This window comes from Salvelinus alpinus, chromosome 28 (genome assembly GCF_045679555.1).
Source record: "Salvelinus alpinus chromosome 28, SLU_Salpinus.1, whole genome shotgun sequence".
Lineage (NCBI taxonomy): Eukaryota > Metazoa > Chordata > Actinopteri > Salmoniformes > Salmonidae > Salvelinus > Salvelinus alpinus.
Window position 1 is genome coordinate 12,008,570 of NC_092113.1, and position 22,238 is coordinate 12,030,807.

A 22,238-nucleotide genomic window follows, 5' to 3' on the forward strand; every position below is an offset into this window, starting at 1 on the left:
GTGTATCTTAGCAAGCACAGTTTAAGTGTCATTCCCTTTGTCATGGCAATCAGCTTGTTTATTCTCACTTGTACATGAACAATGTGGAATTCAGCTTTAAAACCCAGAACAATCATTGTTTTTAACTAAGAGGTCAGTGGGAGGATGATTCAGCATTAATTGCTGAATAAGTGCTAACGTTTAAGAGTATTGCATGAATTCTGTGTTGATTGTGTAATACTTGAATATTGGTTTGAACAGATTGGTTGATTGCTCAATTGGCTTGTTGACATTTACACTTTTGTTTAGAGTAGCTATATTCCCTATATCTCCCATAACTTGTCATGTGGAACATGGAGACTTTCTCATGGTCTGGGATTTAATTTACTAATCATTTGGTGTTATGTGTATGCCACTTAGTACTAGGTTAAGGACATACAAACTGGCTTATCAGATTTTTTTTACAATGTGACGTGAGGGAGCAAGTAAAATAGAGAAATACAAGTGGACCACCTTGTTAAAAAATACTATATCGACCTAAGGGACCTTAATACTATAGCGAACTTATAGTTTACAGTTTTTCCAAGGTGCAGGACTTTCTTCAACGGTTTCAATTATGCTTAAAATATATTGATCTCTTTTTCCTTAAGTCAGATCACCACAAATGGTAGTTGGCTGAGGAACGCTCAACTGCATTCTCTTATATCGAGGTGGAGTTTTGATAACTAACTGGTTGTGGTATTTGCTAGCGCCAAAATGTAGTTTAAAAAAAATAATCTTATTTTAAAGTTAGGGTAAGGTAGATAGGGTTAGCAGTGTGGTTTGGGTTAGGTAAATAAATCAGATTTTATGACTTTATTGCGGTGCCAGCTACTGTCCACTCTGCAGAGCTTCCTCATGAGTCATCGCAATAAATGCCAACCTGCGTATTGCACTGTCAATTGTCTTTGACAAACACTGCCACCTGCTGGATAGAAAAGTGCATGCAGCTCATTCCCTCTCCACATGGATGAAAAGTAGTCCCGCCTCCTGTGTTTTGGTGCGCCGAGGAATCACGTGACATGCCTATATTCTTGTTTTGCTCATCTCATTTCCTACACGGTCTCCGAAATTCTCAATATCGCCGTAAATATGGTGACACCGGAGAACTTGTCCGGTGAGACAGGTGCTCAAAGGGAGCCCAAATTTGACCGGGATGCGTCCACGACGGCCGTGGACACAGCAATCGTGCTTCTCGGAGCCGGGGTGACAGTGATCACACACCCGCTGCTGTACGTCAAACTGCTAATTCAGGTAGCTAGCTAAACTTGCAAACTCAATTTATCTAACTAAATCCACATAATTCGTTTGCGTTATAAATTATTTAGCTAGCAAGCGCGAAAGCTATCACTTTGAAGTGCCACCTCAATGGGGCGTTTGAGTTTGCTTGACGCCGGTGTTGTGCCGAAAATCCTCTCCCCCTTCTACGACTTGTTTGCTAGTTTAGATTTCTGCTCTTCACTCCGTTGTCAGTTTAGCATACATTTCACTGATCTTAGTAGCAGAAAGCAGTTTTCGGTTTGGCTATTTGTTTCAAATGTATGTGGCGGTTCTAGCTTGTGTGTCGCCCCGCCCATGTGTCCCGTACCTAAATCCTCTACTGATTTGTATTAGTCTATAAATACATCTCTGCCAAAATTCGTAATCTGTCCCATATTTTATTCGACTATTATTTTTGAAAGTGTAAGGATAATAATTCAGCCATAGTTGTTCTGAAATGTTTATTGTTTGCCAACATTTTACTCCCTCTTCTATGTTTAATATAACACACATACATTACTTATTAATTTCGGTTGCCTATCCTGACGTGAAGTTTGTTCTATAGAAAGTATTTGACTCTAATGTGTGCCACAGAAAGTATTGGACTCTAGCCACAAAATTAAGAAAATAAGAAGAGGGGGGGGATTTTCGGCATAACACCGGCTAGCTGGGTGTCATAGGGCATCATCTCTCCTTTGCCTAACCTCAAATAAACCGCAATGCTATCTCACATAAGTAAGTGTGTCTGGGAAAGACAGAAAGCAATATTTTCATATATTATTTACATTAAATGTTAATGTTAATCATCATCCCTTCAAGTTCCTGTCACAATTAGATGTATTTGTTAGTTTGTTTATTGGTATACACAATTCAGCTTTTAGCTGCCATGTATACACAAAATAAAATGAAAAAACGAAAAAGCTATGCTTAAAAACCCTGCCTGCCGACCTGCCCTCTTTTCATAACTGTACTTGTCAAGATGGCCTCCCTTCTTCTAACTGCAAGTGCATGCCAAGGTCCTAACACTACAACTAGCTATATGAACAAACATATAAACGCAACATGCAACAATTTCAAAGATTTTACTGAGTTACAGTTCATATAAGGAAATCAGTCAATTGAAATCAATTCATTAAGCCCTAATCATTGGATTTCACATACCGTAAAAATCTAGTCATTATCTGGTGTGACCACCATTTGCCTCATGCAGCGTGACACATCTCATTCGCATAGAATTGATCAGGCTGTTGCTTGTGAAATGCTGTCCCACTCCTCTTCAATGGCTGTGCGAAGTTGCTGGATAGTGGTGGAAACTGGAACACGCTGTCATAAACATAGATCCAGAGCATCCCAAACATGTCTGGTGAGTGTGCAGGCCATGGAAGAACTGGAACATTTTCAGCTTCCAGGAATTGTGTACAGATTCTTGCAACATGGGGCTGTGCATTCTCATCCTGAAACATGAGGTGATGGCGGCAGATGAATGGCACGACAATGGGCCTCAGGATCTCGTCACGATATCTCTGTGCATTCAAATTGTCATTGATAAAATGCTATTTTGTTTTTTGGTCTGTAGTTTATGCCTGTTCATACCATAACCCCACCGCCACCATGGGACACTCTGTTCACAATGTTGACATGAGCAAACCGCTCACCCACACAAAGCCATACATATGGTCTGTGGTTGTGAAGCCAGTTGGACGTACTGCCAAATTCTCTAAAATGACGCTGATGCGGCTTATGGTAGAGAAATGAACATTAAATTATCTGGCAACAGCTCTTGTAGACATTCCTCCACTCAGCATGCCAATTGTATGCTCCCTCAACTTGAGACATCAGTGGCAATGTGTTGTGTGACAAAACTGCACATTTTAGAGTGCCCTTTTATTGTCCCCAGCACAAGGTGCACCTGGGTAATGATCATGCTGTTTAATCAGCTTCTTGATATGGCATACCTGTCAGGTGGATGGATTATCTTGGCAAAGGAGAAATGCTCACTAACAGTGATGTAAACACATTTCTAGGATCTTTTCATTCAGTATGCCAGCTTGATTGCAGTAAGTTGTATGCTTTAAAAAGAAAATACACCCTTGCCTTTCGTGAACTAACACTCGCACTTTTTTCTTCTTACTAGCACTGACTTTGCTGATGTACTTACTATGACTGAGATACTGTATGTGGTTGTCCCACCAACCTATCTTAAGATGATTTAAAAAAAAAAAAATTATTTCACCTTTATTTAACCAGGTAGGCTAGTTGAGAACAAGTTCTCATTTGCAACTGCGACCTGGCCAAGATAAAGCATAGCAGTGTGAACAGACAACACAGAGTTACACATGGAGTAAACAATAAACAAGTCAATAACATGGTAGAAAAAAGAGAATCTATATACAATGTGTGCAAAAGGCATGAGGTAGGCAATAAATCGAATAATTACAATTTAGCAGATTAACACTGGAGTGATAAATCATCAGATGATCATGTGCAAGAAGAGATACTGGTACTGGTGTGCAAAAGAGCAGAAAAGTAAATAAATAAAAGCAGTATGGGGGGTGAGGTAGGTAAATTGGGTGGGTAGTTTACAGATGGACTATGTACAGCTGCAGCGATCGGTTAGCTGCTCGGATAGCAGATTTTTAAAGTTGTTGAGGGAGATAAAAGTCTCCAACTTCAGAGATTTTTGCAATTCGTTCCAGTCGCAGGCAGCAGAGAACTGGAAGGAAAGGCGTCCAAATGAGGTTTTAGCTTTAGGGATGATCAGTGAGATACACCTGCTGGAGCGCGTGCTGCGGGTGGGTGTAGCCATCGTGACCAGTGAACTGAGATAAGGCGGCACTTTACCTAGCATAGCCTTGTAGATGACCTGGAGCCAGTGGGTCTGACGACGAACATGTAGCGAGGGCCAGCCGACTAGGGCATACAGGTCGCAGTGGTGGGTCGTATAAGGTGCTTTAGTAACAAAACGAATGGCACTGTGATAAACTGCATCCAGTTTGCTGAGTAGAGTGTTGGAAGCTATTTTGTAGATGACATCGCCGAAGTCGAGGATCGGCAGGATAGTCAGTTTTACTAGGGTAAGTTTGGCGGCGTGAGTGAAGGAGGCTTTGTTGCGGAATAGAAAGCCGATTCTTGATTTGATTTTGGATTGGAGATGTTTGATATGAGTCTGGAAGGAGAGTTTGCAGTCTAGCCAGACACCTAGGTACTTATAGATGTCCACATATTCTAGGTCGGAACCGTCCAGGGTGGTGATGCTAGTCGGGCGTGCGGGTGCAGGCAGCGAACGGTTGAAAAGCATGCATTTGGTTTTACTAGCGTTTAAGAGCAGTTGGAGGCCACGGAAGGAGTGTTGTATGGCATTGAAGCTCGTTTGGAGGTTAGATAGCACAGTGTCCAAGGAAGGGCCGGAAGTATATAGAATGGTGTCGTCTGCGTAGAGGTGGATCAGGGAATCGCCCGCAGCAAGAGCAACATCATTGATGTATACAGAGAAAAGAGTCGGCCCGAGAATTGAACCCTGTGGTACCCCCATAGAGACTGCCAGAGGACCGGACAACATGCCCTCCGATTTGACACACTGAACTCTGTCTGCAAAGTAGTTGGTGAACCAGGCAAGGCAGTCATTAGAAAAACCGAGGCTACTGAGTCTGCCGATAAGAATATGGTGATTGACAGAGTCGAAAGCCTTGGCCAGGTCGATGAAGACGGCTGCACAGTAATGTCTTTTATCGATGGCGGTTATGATGTCGTTTAGTACCTTGAGCGTGGCTGAGGTGCACCCGTGACCGGCTCGGAAACCCGATTGCACAGCGGAGAAGGTACGGTGGGATTCGAGATGGTCAGTGATCTGTTTGTTGACTTGGCTTTCGAAGACCTTAGATAGGCAGGGCAGGATGGATATAGGTCTGTAACAGTTTGGGTCCAGGGTGTCTCCCCCTTTGAAGAGGGGGATGACCGCGGCAGCTTTCCAATCCTTGGGGATCTCAGATGATACGAAGGAGAGGTTGAACAGGCTGGTAATAGGGGGTGCGACAATGGCGGCGGACAGTTTCAGAAATAGGGGGTCCAGATTGTCAAGCCCAGCTGATTTGTATGGGTCCAGGTTTTCCAGCTCTTTCAGAACATCTGCTATCTGGATTTGGGTAAAGGAGAAGCTGGGGAGGCTTGGGCGAGTAGCAGCGGGGGGGGCGGGGCTGTTGGCCAAGGTTGGAGTCGCCAGGAAGAAGGCATGGCCAGCCATTGAGAAATGCTTGTTGAAGTCTTCGATTATCACGGATTTATCGGTGGTGACCGTGTTACCTAGCCTCAGTGCAGTGGGCAGCTGGGAGGAGGTGCTCTTGTTCTCCATGGACTTTACAGTATCCCAGAACTTTTTGGAGTTAGAGCTACAGGATGCGAATTTCTGCTTGAAAAAGCTGGCCTTTGCTTTCCTGACTGACTGCGTGTATTGGTTCCTGACTTCCCTGAACAGTTGCATATCGCGGGGGCTCTTCGATGCTATTGCAGTTCGCCACAGGATGTTTTTGTGCTGGTCGAGGGCAGTCAGGTCTGGAGTGAACCAAGGGCTATATCTGTTCTTGGTTCTGCATTTTTTGAACGGAGCATGCTTGTCTAATATGGTGAGGAAGTAACATTTAAAGAATGACCAGGCATCCTCAACTGACGGGATGAGGTCAATATCCTTCCAGGGTACCCGGGCCAGGTCGATTAGAAAGGCCTGCTCGCAGAAGTGTTTTAGGGAGCGTTTGACAGTGATGAGGGGTGGTCGTTTGACCGCGGACCCGTGGCGGATACAGGCAATGAGGCAGTGATCGCTGAGATCTTGATTGAAGACAGCAGAGGTGTATTTGGAGGGCAGGTTGGTCAGGATAATGTCTATTAGGGTGCCCATGTTTACGGATTTAGGGTTGTACCTGGTGGGTTCCTTGATGATTTGTGTGAGATTGAGGGCATCAAGCTTGGATTGTAGGACTGCCGGGGTGTTAAGCATATCCCAGTTTAGGTCACCTAACAGAACAAACTCTGAAGCTAGATGGGGAGCGATCAATTCACAGATGGTGTCCAGGGCACAGCTGGGAGCTGAGGGGGGTCGGTAGCAGGCGGCAACAGTGAGAGACTTATTTCTGGAGAGATTAATTTTTAAAATTAGAGGTTCGAACTGTTTGGGCATAGACCTGGAAAGTATGACAGAACTTTGCAGGCTATCTCTGCAGTAGATTGCAACTCCTCCCCCTTTGGCAGTTCTATCTTGACGGAAAGTGTTATAGTTGGGTATGGAAATCTCAGAATTTTTGGTGGCCTTCCTAAGCCAGGATTCGGACACGGCAAGGACATCAGGATTGGCAGAGTGTGCTAAAGCGGTGAGTAAGGCAAACTTAGGGAGGAGGCTTCTGATGTTGACATGCATGAGGCCAAGGCTTTTTCGATCGCAGAAGTCAACAAATGAGGGTGACTGGGGACATGCAGGGCCTGGGTTTACCTCCACATCACCCGAGGAACAGAGGAGTAGTAGGATGAGGGTGCGGCTAAAGGCTATCAAAACTGGTCGCCTAGAGCGTTGGGGACAAAGAATAAAAGGAGCAGATTTATGGGCGTGGTAGAATAGATTCTGGGCATAATGTGCAGACAGGGGTATGGAGGGGCGCGGGTACAGCGGAGGCAAGCCCAGGCACTGGGTGATGATAAGAGAGGTTGTATCTCTGGACATGCTGGTCTCAATGGGTGAGGTCACCGCATGTGTGGGGGGTGGGACAAAGGGGGTATCAGAGGTACGGAGAGTGGAACTACAGGGTCCATTGCAAACCAAAACAATGACAATGAAAACTAGCCTGAACAACAGTATGCAAGGCATATTGATATTTGAGAGAGACATACAATAAGGCATAAAGTGATTGCAGGTCTTGATTGGGAGAGCTAGCTAAAACAACAGGTAAGATAACAGCAGCAATAACAGGGTGCTAGTCTGACACAGCAACAACAGGTAAAAATGGCGATGACTAGGCAGAGAGGGTCGGATTAACTACACACAGATCCTGAGTTAAAGCACAGAGCCGACAGATAAGACACAAATAAACAGAATGGAGTACCGTGAATTAATGGACAGTCAAGCATGCATCAGCTATGTAGCCAAGTGATCATAGTGTCCAGGGGGCAGCCGTAGATGGAGCAGAGGAGGCCTCCACTAAGCTAGCACGCGGCGTGTAAAGTTAGTAGCCCGGGGGGTGGTCTGCTCAGACGGAGGGGGTCTGCTCAGACGTGGTTGTGTCGACAGAGAATCCAAGCCAGATGGCGATGGCGAAAGAGAGGTTGTGAATTGTAGAATAGTGTTTGCTAACTGGTGCTAGCTTCGTGGCAGTGGCAGTGGCACTAGCTCTTCAGCTAGCCGGCAGATGGGCCTAGCTCGAGGCTAGCTCAAGGCTAACTGGTGCTGGTGAATGCACTAACTGTAAGTGGCTCTGGATAAGAGCGTCTGCTAAAAATGACTCAAATGTAAATGTAGATTGGACATGAGCCCCTCATCCCAACTGTCGGAACCACCATGTTTGGGAGGAAAGTGTTGTACCTCCCTGGATTCTTCTCCTATGGTGAGTGGGTCTTAATGGCTTATCATCCTAATGCATCACCCTGAATGGGGAAGAAGAGGTGACAGGAATGTGATGTCTATCTGTCCACAGCACAGCACATCATAAGGGTGGATGGAAAGAGGGGACTCTTCCGAGGTCTGTCCCCTCGTATTATGTCCAGTGCCATCTCTACCATGGTCCGGAGTAAAGTCAAACAGGTAAGGGGATCCTAGACCCAGAGGAGAGGTAGTTCATACTCAGTAGTAACATATTGCAACTGCTCTCAATCGGTCTTTGAAATGCGCAACTCTGGCCACAAAAGCTTATAATCCGACCAATCATTGGCGCTTGCTAACGTACAGTCAGAGTATCCTTATCAAATGAGAGAGACGGATGTAATTAAATAATACCTTTGTGACAGAATGCTGGAAGTACTTAATTTATGTCGTTATTGAAGGCCTGACATCTTTTTTCTCTACAGGCCATTCCAGCAGAGCAGGTAGAGAATGTATCAAACAGAGATGACTTGAAGACCTCCCTCAGGAAAGTGGTCAAAGAGGTGAGAGGTCAAAGTGCGATACATTCATTTTATGTGCTCTATCAAATGTCAGGTGGGTCTATGTAAAGCCAGTTGAGTTTAGTAAATTGGGAGGAATAGTTTTGTGAATCATTCTTTTGTGAATCATATCATTCTCCCTTTCCTAAACATTCTTTAAGTATTATGATTACGATATCTGTGTGTGTATATTCCTATTTAAATAAACTCATAAATAAAATAACTTGAATGGCCAGCATACAGTGAGGGAAAAAAGTATTTGATCCCCTGCTGATTTTGTACGTTTGCCCACTGACAAAGAAATGATCAGTCTATAATTTTAATGGTAGGTTTATTTGAACAGTGAGAGACAGAATAACAACAAAAAAATCCAGAAAAACGCATGTCAAAAACGTTATAAATTGATTTGCATTTTAATGAGGGAAATAAGTATTTGACCCCCTCTCAATCAGAAAGATTTCTGGCTCCCAGGTGTCTTTCATACAGGTAACGAGCTGAGATTAGGAGCACACTCTTAAAGGGAGTGCTCCTAATCTCAGTTTCTTACCTGTATAAAAGACACCTGTCCACAGAAGCAATCAATCAATCAGATTCCAAACTCTCCACCATGGCCAAGACCAAAGAGCTCTCCAAGGATATCAGGGACAAGATTGTAGATCTACACAAGGCTGGAATGGGCTACAAGACCATTGCCAAGCAGCTTGGTGAGAAGGTGACAACAGTTGGTGCGATTATTCGCAAATGGAAGAAACACAAAAGAACTGTCAAACTCCCTTGGCCTAGGGCTCCATGCAAGATCTCACCTCGTGGAGTTGCAATGATCATGAGAATGGTGAGGAATCAGCCCAGAACTACACAGGAGGATCTTGTCAATGATCTCAAGGCAGCTGGGACCATAGTCACCAAGAAAACAATTGGTAACACACTACGCCGTGAAGGACTGAAATCCTGCAGCGCCCGCAAGGTCCCCCTGCTCAAGAAAGAACATATACATGCCCGTCTGAAGTTTGCCAATGAACATCTGAATGATTCAGAGGACAACTGGGTGAACGTGTTGTGGTCAGATGAGACCAAAATGGAGTTCTTTGGCATCAACTCAACTTGCCGTGTTTGGAGGAGGAGGAATGCTGCCTATGACCCCAAGAAACCATCCCCACCGTCAAACATGGCGGTGGAAACATTATGCTTTGGGGGTGTTTTTCTGCTAAGGGGACAGGACAACTTCACCGCATCAAAGGGACGATGGACGGGGCCATCTACCGTCAAATCTTGGGTGAAAACCTCCTTCCCTCAGCCAGGGTATTGAAAATGGGTCGTGGATGGGTATTCCAGCATGACAATGACCCAAAACACACGGCCAAGGCAACAAAGGAGTGGCTCAAGACAAAGCACATTAAGGTCCTGGAGTGGCCTAGCCAGTCTCCAGACCTTAATCCCATAGAAAATCTGTGGAGGGAGCTGAAGGTTCGAGTTGCCAAACGTCAGTCTCGAAACCTTAATGACTTGAAGAAGATCTGCAAAGAGGAGTGGGACAAAATCTCTCCTGAGATGTGTGCAAACCTGGTGGCCAACTACAAGAAACATCTGACCTCTGTGATTGCCAACAAGGGTTTTGCCACCAAGTACTAAGTCATGTTTTGCAGAGGGGTCAAATACTTATTTCCCTCATTAAAATGCAAATCAATTTATAAAATTTTTGACATGCGTTTTTCTGGATTTTTTTGTTGATATTCTGTCTCTCACTGTTCAAATAAACCTACCATTAAAATTACAGACTGATAATTTCTTTGTCAGTGGGCAAACGTACAAAATCAGCAGGGGATCAAATACTTTTTTCCCTCACTGTACCTGTAACAAGTAATTAACAAATCCACTCTTATGTTATAGTTGATAAAGTATAACATTATGTTGAGAAATTCTTAATTTGCTGGTCTTATCTTCATCTTTGTGTTTGCACTAGCTTCCAGTATAGCCTACATTGGTGATTTCTGAACAGATTAGATGTAGCAGTTTTGCATAACTATGCCCACTGCACTGTTTGATTTTCTCTCAAGACCTCACATGAGATGGTCATCCAGTGCCTGTCCAGGATAGCCACTCATCCCTTCCATGGTAAGTCCTAAGGCTATTGCTGTTTGCTGTCTGTTTATTTTCTCTGTTGGCAAGGAGTTCATAGCTTTGTATTTTAATGGACACTGCAGATTGGCCTTATTTATTTGTTAGCTCTAAGGTTTCGTTTCCTTGTGATGTTCTGCAGATCCAGTCACTAGTGAAAGCCTACACACCCCTTGCAAAGTCTTCACATTTTGCTGCCTTAAAATTGGATCTAAAAAGGAGTATATTCGTTTTTTTCCTCCTACCGATCTACACAACCTACTCCACATTTTCAAAGTGAAAGAACTTTTGAAATTGATAATAATAATTAAAAATATATATATATATATATTTGTCTTGATTGTGTCTGTCTTCAAGCCCAGAGTTAATACTTGGTGGAAGCACCTTTGGCAGCCATTACAGCTGTGAATAAGATTTTTCCAACTTTGCACAGCTCAAGCTCAGTAAATTTGGTTGGGAATCATTGATGGACAACAATATTAAAATATTGTCTCTGATTTTCAAGCAAATTTAAGTAATGATTGAGACTGGACCACTCAATACCTCTTGGAGAGCCTTTCTGGTGTGTCTTTGGCGTTAACATTTGTGTAACTGTCTAGCTGAAAAATGAAACTATTGTAGGTTAGGTTTTCAGAAGACAGGGGTGTTTTCTTCTAATCTTTTACCTGGGCTTTGTCCATTTTATATTTATTTTGATCCTGGCAAACTTCCAAGTCCCTGCAGGTGACAAGAATACCCATAACTTGATGCTGCCATCACAATATTTTAAAATACAAAGGATCAACAACATTGCATTCACGCCACATTACTGGCCTGTATGACAAAGTGAAAAGATGAAAGCCTGTGTTAAAGAAATCCACTCCAAATCATTCATTCTGTTTTTTTTATTGTATATATTTTTTATTTAACCTTTACTCAACAAGACCGTTAAAGCCAGACTCAGTAAGTCTCAATTACATCATTTGTGATTATGAAATATCAAACTTTAGGGGAGACAAAACAAACCCAGGCAAGACGTCATAACGTGCTCTATCTGAGAGTTTTCAAGCGGCCGCTGGGCCAGCCACCCTTTAATCGGTCAGTATCAGACAACTGGTGTTCTCGTTTGCTTGTAGCCTACAAAAGTTATATTTTGCAGCGGGACAATTACACAAATGATAATGCCAAAGACACACCAGAATGGCTTTCCAATAGGTGTTGAGTGTTCCTGAATGGGCCAGTCCCCCCCCCAAAATACAAATTTACTGAACTTGAGCAATTTTTATAAAAACAATGGATATACTGTACACTACCGGTCAAAATCAAATGTTTTTTTTGTTTAATTTTAAGGCAGCAAAATGGGAAGACTGTGTAAGGGGTGTGTAGACTTTCACTAGGCACTGTAACAATGTTTGCTCCCCTGATGTTCAGTTGTCCTGTTTTTAGTGATCTCAGTGCGCTGCATGGCCCAGTTTGTGGGGAGAGAGATCAAGTACAGGTAAGGTGTGACACATGCAGCATACCTCAGATATTGTATGCAAATTTACAAAAGGAGTAGTTGACTCATACAGCGAGGAGGTGAGGGCTCTGGGAGTGTGGTGCCTGGAAAACAACCTCTCACTCAGTCAACAAAACAAAGGAGATGATCGTGGACTTCAGGAAACAGCAGAGGGTGCACTCCCCCGATCTACATTGGCGGGACCGCGGTGGACAAGGTGGAAAGCTTCAAGTTCCTTGGGGTACACATCACTGACAAACTGAAATGGACCACCCACACAGACAGTGTGGTGAAGAAGGCACAACAGAGCCTCTTCAACCTCAGGAGGCTAAAGAAATTTGGCTTGTCACCTAAAACCCTCACAAACTTTTACAGATGCAGGCTCTCCAGAGGGTGGTGCGGTCTGCCCAACACATTACCGGGGGCAAACTACCCGCCCTCCAGGACACCTACAGCACCCGATGTCACAGGAAGGCCAAACAGATCAAGGACATCAACCATCCGAGCCACTGCCTCTATCATCCAGAAGGCGAGGTGCATCAAAGCTGGGATCGAGAGACTTAAAAACAGCTTCTATCTCAAGGCCATCAGACTGTTAAACAGCCATCACTAGCACATTAGAGGCCGCTGCCTATAGGCATAGACTGGAAATCACTGGCCATTTTAAGGAATGGAACACTAGTCACTTTAATAATGTTTACATATCTGGCATTACTCATATCATATGTATATACTGTATTCTATACTATTCTACTGTATCTTAGTCCGTTCCTCTCTGACATCGCTCGTCCATATGTATATAGTCTTCATTCATTCCTACTTAGATTTGTGTGTATTGCGTATATGTAGTGTAATTTATATTACTGCACTGTCGGAGCTAGAAGTACAAGAATTTCCCTACACCCGCAATAACATCTGCTAATCACGTGTATGTGACAAATAAAATTTGAATTTGACTTATCTGAATTCATCAAACATTTGGGAAGAATGTCATTACTGCAACTTAATGATTCCACTGACAGTGACATGGTGCAATACAGAATGTTTACTTATTATGCAAAAATGCTATATTAGAGGTCTACATAGGTTGAAGTAGTAGAATTGATAGCTTAGTTGCATTAGAGGCACTCAGAGGTTTTAAACGCGTTGTAAATTATTAACACTTGGCTGAAACTTTTCATCTTTATTTCCTCTGGGAAGGGGGTTGTTCAGCTGCATAGCCAACATCTTCAAGGAGGAGGGTGTTGGGGGATTCTTTGCGTAAGTCATGCTTTTTCATACCACTTTGTAAAGTAATTTCATTTCTTAGCAGTCAGACAAGTGGGAGAAGTGAGACACATTTACTCTTTGGAATTAACCATCATTCTCACTGACTACATGACCGCAATGTTTGTGTGGGTGTTCTAGTTTGTGTAGCACTATAGGTTAAAGGACATCATTATCCTTTATGTATACTACCTCAGCGAACCAAATTCAAATCATGGTATGACTCAATATTACTGGTTCAAAACCTTTGAAATTGTTTTGGCCTGTACTATATTTACGGCCTTGTCTATTATTGGTGTGTTTGCAGGGGGGTTGTGCCCCATGTCCTGGGTGAGGTCATCTTCCTGTGGTGTTGTAACCTCCTGGCCCATTTCATCAACACCTACGCAGTGGACAACAATGTAAGCACAGTACAGACACCTCTAAGCACTGGTCTAAGATCAGCTGTCACTAAAATAACCTGTTGTAAACCCCAGTGAGAAATTGTTGAAATTGTAGATACTTTACGAGGCCATAAGGGTAGGAAGAAGACAATAACCTACTTGACTTGTTACCCACTCTTGAATAACATAAAGAGAATTTTAAAAACATATTCTACTTCATCCTTTGTCCAGTAACGGACATGAGTTTTCATCAGATGCAATCAGGGGTTGGAACCAAATGTATTTTATAGGCTTTTTATTCTGAACAGAAACACTTTTTTTTTTGTTCCGTTCCACTGTTCCGACCAGCAAAATACCGTTCTGAACCGGTTCGAACCAAAGAAAAGTACTGGTTTATATCATTCCTTCCTGTAGCTTTTTAACCTGTGAAGTCAACAGTTTTTAGCTCATTTAATTACTTTACCAATCAGTGTGGATAGAGCAGGCAAACTAGTTGTTTACATGCGTGATGGACAGACAAGTGTAGCCTATGGCGCAAGATGCGACTGAAATTTTGCAGGTGGTGAGAGAGGGTTGATGAGGGGTCTTGACCTGCTGGACATGTTGTTATGGCATGCATTATCTGAATTAGGTCCACAGAATTATACCTAGGAGGAGCGGCTTCAATTAAGTAACTTAAGTAGCAAGCTAGCTAAAAAGCTTGTGTGTATGCACAGTGGCACCAGAATTAAAAACGCGTCCTACCTTTTTTGTAGTTAATAAATCCAACGTGAAACGTTCATCCATTAATCTCAAACTAATAAAAAATCTCTCCCTATCTTCTGAATCACACTCGTAACGTCAGTATAGTAGCCTATGCTTCGGATGGGGGAGGGACAGGTAGACTAAACACGCACACACACACAGGCAAATATTTTCAGCTGGCACTGGAATAGTGACAGAGTAAGGGCTTTGCATAGGCGCTTTGTGTTTTTTTGTGGGACAAAAAAAATGTCTGAAACGTAAATTAACGTTATTAACTTGTTCTCATGGTTTTAAAATAAAGTTTCTGTTCCGGACCAGTATGGATCACTTTTGTTCCGTTTCTATTCCTTTAAAAAGTATGTTGTTTTCGGGTTCTGTTCCTGAATCAGTTCCATCCCCTGTCTGGATGCAATGTATTCTTTCTACTTTTTAATGATATCAAATGGATAGGAATAGTAAAATATCATCATCATGCTATTCTGTTTAAAGTGAATGTGCACAGAGGGTGATGGTCCAGGGTTCAAGGCCTTCCTTGAATCTGTCTGTGGCAGGGTCTGGTAATCCAGTGACAATGGGGTACAGGGTAGGGGTTGATACCTTGCAGCTGAACATTGGGCTGGAGGGTCTGATCAATCCAGCAATGACTGGGTAGCCAGTTGACATCTGGCCCGCTCAACACTGGTTCAAGATCTCAGATGCCCCAGAGTCAGGGATGATAAAAGAGATCATGACATCATGTGTTGGAATACAGTATGTTCATGACGGCGCACAGTAGAAAACCAACATGATGAAGATAAAGAGGAACATTTTCTGTCCACAAAATATCCCTTGCATCATGCAAAAGGTGACGACAAGAGTATGGAATACTGGATCTAGTGATTGCATCGCATGCAATACATTTTCACTGAGTTTAAATCCTCTTAAATAATCACAGCTTGCTCGTGGACACCGTAAAATAAACAACAAGATACATTCTCACTAGAAATGTGAATAATACAGTATTTTTTTGCATATTTCCAAGCTGTTTTGTGCGCAGAAAATGCCTAACACCATTATTTTATAAATGCTTCCCTCTCACACCTTTTTGCAGTTCAGCCAAGCCCCAGCAGTGAGAAGCTACACTAAGTTTGTGATGGGGGTAAGTTCAGCTGCACAACCTCTGCATGTCATTGTACTATATTTTTATGAATGAACTGTGGCGGTGGGGCTATTTTGAGTATCTGTTTCCCTTGTTTATCTCAGTTCTAAAAGCCTCCTTGTTTTACAATGCTAATCAGATGGTGTTGCACCTATGACAGTTGTGTTCACCTTGTTGTCCCATGTTTGATCTCCCTACCTCTGTCTCCAGATTGCAGTGAGTGTGTTGACATACCCATTTATGCTGGTGGCTGACCTGATGGCAGTCAACAACTGTGGGTAAGTGATTAGTAAGGCTGGGAATCACACCTCAGTTTTTCTGTCTGTTTAAAAAAGTTGAAACGTTTTTAACTCAAGATGACCAGAGCACTCACAATACAGTGCAAAAACGTGCACGCTTCTCGTTGAAAAAATAGAGCTTTGATTGTCTGCTTAAAATATTCTGTTGGTAGGTATGATGAAGATCAAAATGCTGCTGCTCTTGTTGAAAAGATTGTGCTGAAATGTTGATTTGGGGTGTTTTCATGGTCATCAAGATTAGTTGTGATGAAGCACAGTTGAGATCGAAATGATGCTCCTGTTGGGAAGTGCTTGCGATCTCATCGAAAAGAGAACTTTGTCTGGCTCAGTAAAGCCTCTTCTTCCTTTTGTTTAGTTTACTTATGTGAATTCTCAATTTACTGTATGTTTGCCAGTCTACTGTGTTGTCAGACTTCTTTGCTATTCCCTTTGCCTTATGCCGCTCAGCAATTCATCATCTATCAATGGGGATTTGGCAGTTCTAACAGTCTGTTTCGTGATGGGCGCAGTTTCATACATGATACAGACCAACAAATATTTTCTCACATCTTCAACATACAAGAGGTTTTGCAATGACTTCTATGATTGCTTATACACAATTTTAGGCTGTCTTTGGAACTTTGTTTTTTCTAGATATGACTGTTATACTATGATCACTACATCGAATGGGTGTAGATACTGTTTTAGAACAGATTTCAGAAGCATTAGTAAAGATGTAATCAATACACGTGGATGATTTTGTTCCTGTTTTGTTTGTAAATACCTTGATAGGTTGACAACCTGAACCAGATTGCAGGCGTCGGTTACAGTTTAAAGCTTATTTTTGAGTGGGAAGCTTGATGACAACGAGTCAATATTTAGGTTACCCAGAAAATATACCTCTCTGTTGATATCACATAGTGCTTTCGGAAAGTATTCAGACCCCTTGACTTTTTCCACATTTTGATACATTACAGCCTTATTCTAAAATAGATTAAATAGTTTTTTCCCATCAATCTACACTCAATACCTCATAATGACAAAGCAAAAACAGGTTTTTAGAAAACGTATTCAGACCCTTTACTCAGTACTTTATTGAAGAACCTTTGGTAGCGATTACAGCCTCGAGTCTTCTTGAGTATGATGCTGCAAGCTTGGCACACCTGTATTTGGGGAGTTTCTTCCATTCTTCTCTGCAAATCCTCTCAAGCTCTGTCCGAAGCGCTTCTGCACAGCTATTTTCAGGTCTCTCCAGAGATGTTCATGTCTGCGTTCTAGCTGGGCCACTCAAGGACATTCATAGACTTGCCCCGAAGCCACTCCGGCATTGTCTTGGCTGTGTGCTTAGGGTCGTTGTCCTGAGCGCTCTGGAGTAGGTTTACATCTAGGTATGGTACTTTGAATAGTATAGTCAGGAAAGGACTAAGGTACTTCAACGAGCGTATAAGTATAAAACGAACTAAGGTTTCCAATTGGTAACAGTGGTAGTTTTAAACAAGACAAATAGTCTATGAGTTCAGAACTCCAGGTTGTGACCCTGTTCTCTCCTTTTAGCACAGTATATATACCCTTTCTCAGTAGTTAGACCTTGAGTACTCAGCTCTTTGTGGTCACTACTTAGACAACTCTAACTCCCTCATCAGAGTCATCCACACTTCCTCTTCGTTAGATTGTTGTGTTTCTAACAGAGGCGTCACTAACGGAAGCAGTTTCACCAAAGCCATTTTTGGTGCTATTGCGTCAACCCCCAAGCCATAAGACTGCTGAACAATTAATAAAATCACCACCGGACAATTTACATCGACCCCCCACCCCCCCCTCCCTCTCTTTTGCTGCTACTCGCTGTTTATTATCTATGCGTAGTCACTTCACCCCTACCTACATGTACAAATTACCTCAACTAACCTATATCCCCGCACACTGACTCAGTACCGGTGCCCCCTGTATATAGCCTCATTATTGTTATTGTGTTACTTTTTATTTTAGTCTACTTGGTAAATATTAACCAACAGTGCACTTCAAGAAGAGTTCAGGGCTTGTAAGTAAACATTTCACAGTAAAGTCTACACTTGTATCCGGCGCATGTGACAAATGAAGTTTGATTTGATTTTAAGTTTAGTCACAATTTCTGAGCAGCCTGAATTGTTTGCCACCTTTTTTGCATAATTTATTTTAACCATACGATTTTTCAATTCCTCATCGATCCAATGGGCTCTAACAGTTCTCACAGTTAGTTTCTTAATTAACAGGTGCACGCTTGTCAAAAATTGGCAAGAATAATTTTACAAATACTCTCAGGTGCTGCATCTGGATTCTCCTCCTTATACACATCAGACCAACATAAATGTTTTACACCTTCAACAAAAGAGTCCTGAGAAAACATTTTGTATGATCTCTTAAAAACTTTAGGCCCTGCCTTTGTTACTTTGGCTCTCCTTGTTATTGCTACACTGTTATGGTCAATACAGCCAATGAGGACTGATATTGCTTTGTAGCAAAGCTCTGCAGCATTAGTGAAAATATGGATATCACAGAACCAACACTATTGGTATACACTGTAGTTGGTTGAGTGATAACCTGTCATGTTACAGGCATTAGTCACAGTAAAAAGTTTCCTCTTGAGAGGTCACCAAGAAAATACATTTCTCTGTTAGCATCAGAGACTGTATCTAACATCACACACACATTCACCAGATTTTGACAGTTTGCACTTGGTGGCCTATAGCAGCACCCTAAAAGAAGACGCTTCAGATGAGGCAGGTGAACCTGCAGCCACAGCCCTTCTACTTCATTTGTCATGAGATCCTCTGAGCTTAACAGGAATGTCTCTGAATATATACAGCAACCCATCCCCCGTTGACATTCCTGTCTTTTCTATAGATGTTATATCCTTGTATTCCTACTGCTGTTTCATTAAAGGTGCTGTCTAAATGAGTCTCAGAAATGGCTGATATATTCATATCTGAAATGAGCAAATTTCTAATCATGAACTTTGTTTCTGAAGCTACATATATTTATATGAGAAAATGTGAAACCTTTCCTGGGTAGCTTATCTAAAACTGAACCCGTAATAATATTATAGGTTGTGTTTCTAATTCTATTTCTGATAATAACAGATGGAATTAATGGATTTTTGGCAGATTCTTCAGCAGATGCCTTATCTGGTTTAGCTCGGCTGCAGCAGGGTTCTCTATTCTTCGTGCCACTTCAGCATAGCTGTCTTGCTGGAAAGTTATTCAAAATCGTGCAGGGGGGTACTGTCCTGTCGGCATGGGGTGGTAGTGGCGGGGGTGTATGAGGTGCTCTCCTGTCGGCATGAGGGGTAGTGGTGTGAGGGGCTGCTGTCATGTCAGCATGAGGGGTAGTGGGGTGGGGTATTGAGTGGGGGCCAATGGAGTGGGGGGTTTCTGGCCTCTCTGGCCGAGTTGGTGTCTGGGTTTTATCATATAGTTCATTGGTTGGGGTTGGTAAAACTCAACCATTGCTCGAGTGGATATATTTAGCTGAACATTTTTAAATGCAGGCAATAAGAATAATAAATTGATTAGTTATCACTGTTCAATTCCCAACTGTCTGTGTACAACATCTGTCACAAAGTGTCCTAGTATTATTTGCTGGAGGACAAGATTACTGTACATCATACATCATTTGTTATTACATAGGTAATTATTCAATTCAGTTTGTAAGGGTTCCAAGCATACCCGAGTCAGTGATCTCTCACTGAAGCAAGCCCATCTTCTTTAAGTCAAGAGCACAACAACAGTAGAAAGTACCACTGATTATGCCCTTGTTACGGTCCGTTTCCTGTACTTAACTGTACTATAGCTGGTGCCAGTTGAAAATAGTAATAATGTTGTATCTGTCTCAACTTTCATATGAAGTCAATACATAGACTTGATGGGATATGGTTTCTATTGATTTGTTTGACGTCCATTAGATCAATCCTTTAGCTTGTGGGTTCAGCTTTTAATGGATCTCTGCCTTGTGTGTTCACAGCTTAGTGGCTGGTGTTCCCCCTAACTCTCCCATCTTCAAGTCCTGGGTGCGCTGTTGGGCTCACCTGAGCCATGAGGTACAGTCCACTTATGTGGAGCAAATGGAACCCACTCATACTGGTTGTATTTGTGTGTGAGTATATTTTTGTTTTCTCTGGTAGCGCATGTCTGAAACCTGTCTTTTTGTGCCTCACCGATCAGGGCCATCTCTTCCGAGGATCCAGCTTCTTCTTCCGCCGCGTACCTGTGAAAGCAATGGCCTTGACTGAGGAGTGATGTCATCAACCACCGCACAACCTGTGCCACTGTTCTCCCTCCTAACTGGTACCTCAGTGAGACCAACGTGCAGCCCACCAAGTCAAACCTTCCCCTCACCTTAAACACCCTGGTGGGTACAGCAGGAGCAGCAAGATATCAATGGGCTTGGTGATCTACTGATCTTTTTTTGCTGAATCAAAGTTACTTAGAAAAGACGTTGTTTTGTTAATTTTGTTTTTAATCTTAAGTATTAGTGTAGCCACTCAAAAGTAAGAGGTTGGAGAATTAATGTGAGCAAATCAAAATGCTATCCAATAGATGTCCTCTTGGTTGAATGCTGAGAGTATAATCTCCTTTTACTATCCCAGCCTAAAGTTACAAATGTTTTATTTCTTTATTCAAATCTATCTTCATTTTGCAATTTATTTATTTTTATATACAGTTTAATTAAGTTCTATATAGGCTTTGGAATTGGATAGTTGATAACGTCATCTATTGAAATATGCCAAATGTTTATTTTTCAAATGATCTTCCCAGTAGCATGATAAGTGTGGTTGCATTCAAAGGGGATCCTTTGCCTCGCCAATTCTTACAAATTGCAGCTCCAGTGTTCGCCTGCCATGAGAGGAGTAAGAAACGGGAGGAATTCAGAGGGCAACCAGTGGTTTTCAGTGATGTCTAAAAACTTAGCCTGCCATCCAAAAAAGGTTTTCTCTGTGGCCATATTGACAACTGTCCTTGATGTATAATATATCAAAAAGTGATATATCTAACTAGTGCAAAATAATGGGTATGTTTGTGTTACCAATGACAAAGAAATGCTCAATTATGTGATGACAATGGCTGAGCATTTTATGCATATTATGATACATTTTGCATTCAGGCTAAGGGTGTGTGCCTGATCTTTGAACCGACCATTTCTTTGAGTTCCTTTTTGACTGCAGTTGAAGACGCCAATTAACCTGATAGTTTACAGTTAACCACTTGTAGTAGCATATAAATAAAAGGAATCACCTTACCTCCTCGTTAACATTATCATATTGTGTCTCCCCCTGCCCCCGTGATCAGTGTTAACCACAAAATGATCTTGACCGGGTTTGGTATGGGCTGTTTTTGTGTCCTTATTCCAGATTTTTTTTGCAATGGATTGCTCTAATCATGTCTACTTTAAATAATGTGTGGGAAAAAGCTTGCAGAAGAGACATGCTTTGCCAAGTGTGTGAGTGGGTTTATTATGTGTGCATCTTTATACCATGTAATTGAGAATATGGTGTCCAATGCTGTAATCTTTCTGTATGTTTTTTTTTCTCAAAATGTCATGAGTATTCACTCTCGTGTGTGTGTGTGTGTGTGTGTGTGTGTGTTCCAGTCAAACATTCCCTGTAAACTGTGATCCCCGAAAGAGGGAGAAGCAATGGCGAGGCAGTTGCTTTGCAACCTTGCATTTCCGATGTCTTATTTTCCTGAAATAATATGAAACCTGGCATTCTTGTCTATTCCACAGTATCTGTGTTTGTTTTTAACCTATCCTTTGATCTGGTTTTATATTTAAAAAATGAAATGACATGGATGATGTGATGGTCTACAAGTAGTCATTTCTCTGGGATCAACTGGGCAGACACACACACACACACACGTTATTTTTGTGCCAGGCAGCAGCTTGAATGAGAGGGTCAGAGTGGTCATTTCCTGTAAATGTATTAGTTGGGACACACACATACTTTTTGTTCCCTGTATAGTTAATCATTCATCAGCTTTTCATTAAACCCATTTGTAATATAAAATCTATCTGACCAGTTAAAATCCATTGTGCATGCCAGGAGATGTTTTACATGTCCAGTCTGCACAAAGCAGTCTTTCTTTTACCCAGTGGGTCACAGAGGTGACCTGTCTTGCCATGAATGATGTTCAAAACCCCAAAAGAACTGGTTGTCCCTGTTGATGAAATAACATAAATTGAACAAGGCACTCACCTTGCAACAAATCTAAAAAGGTTGTGTGTTTCTGATCCTAGCACAGAAAAAAAGTTAAATGAGCATGTTGAACTTACAATTTATAGCCAGACCAACAGAGCTCTTGCAAGGATTTAATAGAAGATGGATTGAAGACCCCCTGCCAGACTGTTGACCTAATGATGACACTAGGGCGAAATCTCTGGGCAGCTCTATCTCTAGGATTTTGTATATT

At 42.2% G+C, this 22,238-nt stretch overlaps 1 protein-coding gene across 3 annotated transcripts; it reads left to right on the top strand.

Annotated features, from left to right (window-relative positions):
- The first annotated feature begins 998 nt into the window (after positions 1-998).
- Positions 999-21,839, top strand: LOC139557182 (mitochondrial carrier homolog 1-like). Of its 3 annotated transcripts, XM_071371645.1 has the most exons (12): positions 999-1,272; positions 7,778-7,862; positions 7,953-8,059; positions 8,323-8,400; positions 10,452-10,509; positions 11,938-11,989; positions 13,190-13,249; positions 13,563-13,656; positions 15,473-15,520; positions 15,731-15,798; positions 19,795-19,870; positions 19,995-20,196. In XM_071371645.1, the coding sequence occupies exons 1-12, from the start codon at positions 1,111-1,113 to the stop codon at positions 20,067-20,069; spliced, it is 963 nt and encodes a 320-aa protein (XP_071227746.1). In that variant the 5' UTR covers positions 999-1,110; the 3' UTR covers positions 20,070-20,196. The 3 variants fall into 3 exon arrangements, with proteins under 3 accessions (XP_071227746.1, XP_071227747.1, XP_071227748.1); XM_071371647.1 differs by lacking the exon at positions 7,778-7,862 and having other exon boundaries at positions 1,139-1,272; positions 19,995-21,839; XM_071371646.1 differs by lacking the exons at positions 13,190-13,249; positions 13,563-13,656; positions 15,473-15,520; ... (1 more) ...; positions 19,795-19,870; positions 19,995-20,196 and adding an exon at positions 12,365-12,711.
- Positions 21,840-22,238: the final 399 nt, after the last annotated feature.

What these genes read in the sequence shown, in the direction of transcription:
- LOC139557182 (XM_071371645.1), top strand. Translation starts at nt 1,111, where the DNA reads ATGGTGACACCGGAGAACTTGTCCGGTGAGACAGGTGCTCAAAGGGAG. An exon ending in CCCTGGATTCTTCTCCTATG is followed by an intron (nt 7,863 to 7,952) that starts GTGAGTGGGTCT and finishes ATCTGTCCACAG; the next exon opens with CACAGCACATCATAAGGGTG. An exon ending in GGGAGAGAGATCAAGTACAG is followed by an intron (nt 11,990 to 13,189) that starts GTAAGGTGTGAC and finishes TCCTCTGGGAAG; the next exon opens with GGGGTTGTTCAGCTGCATAG.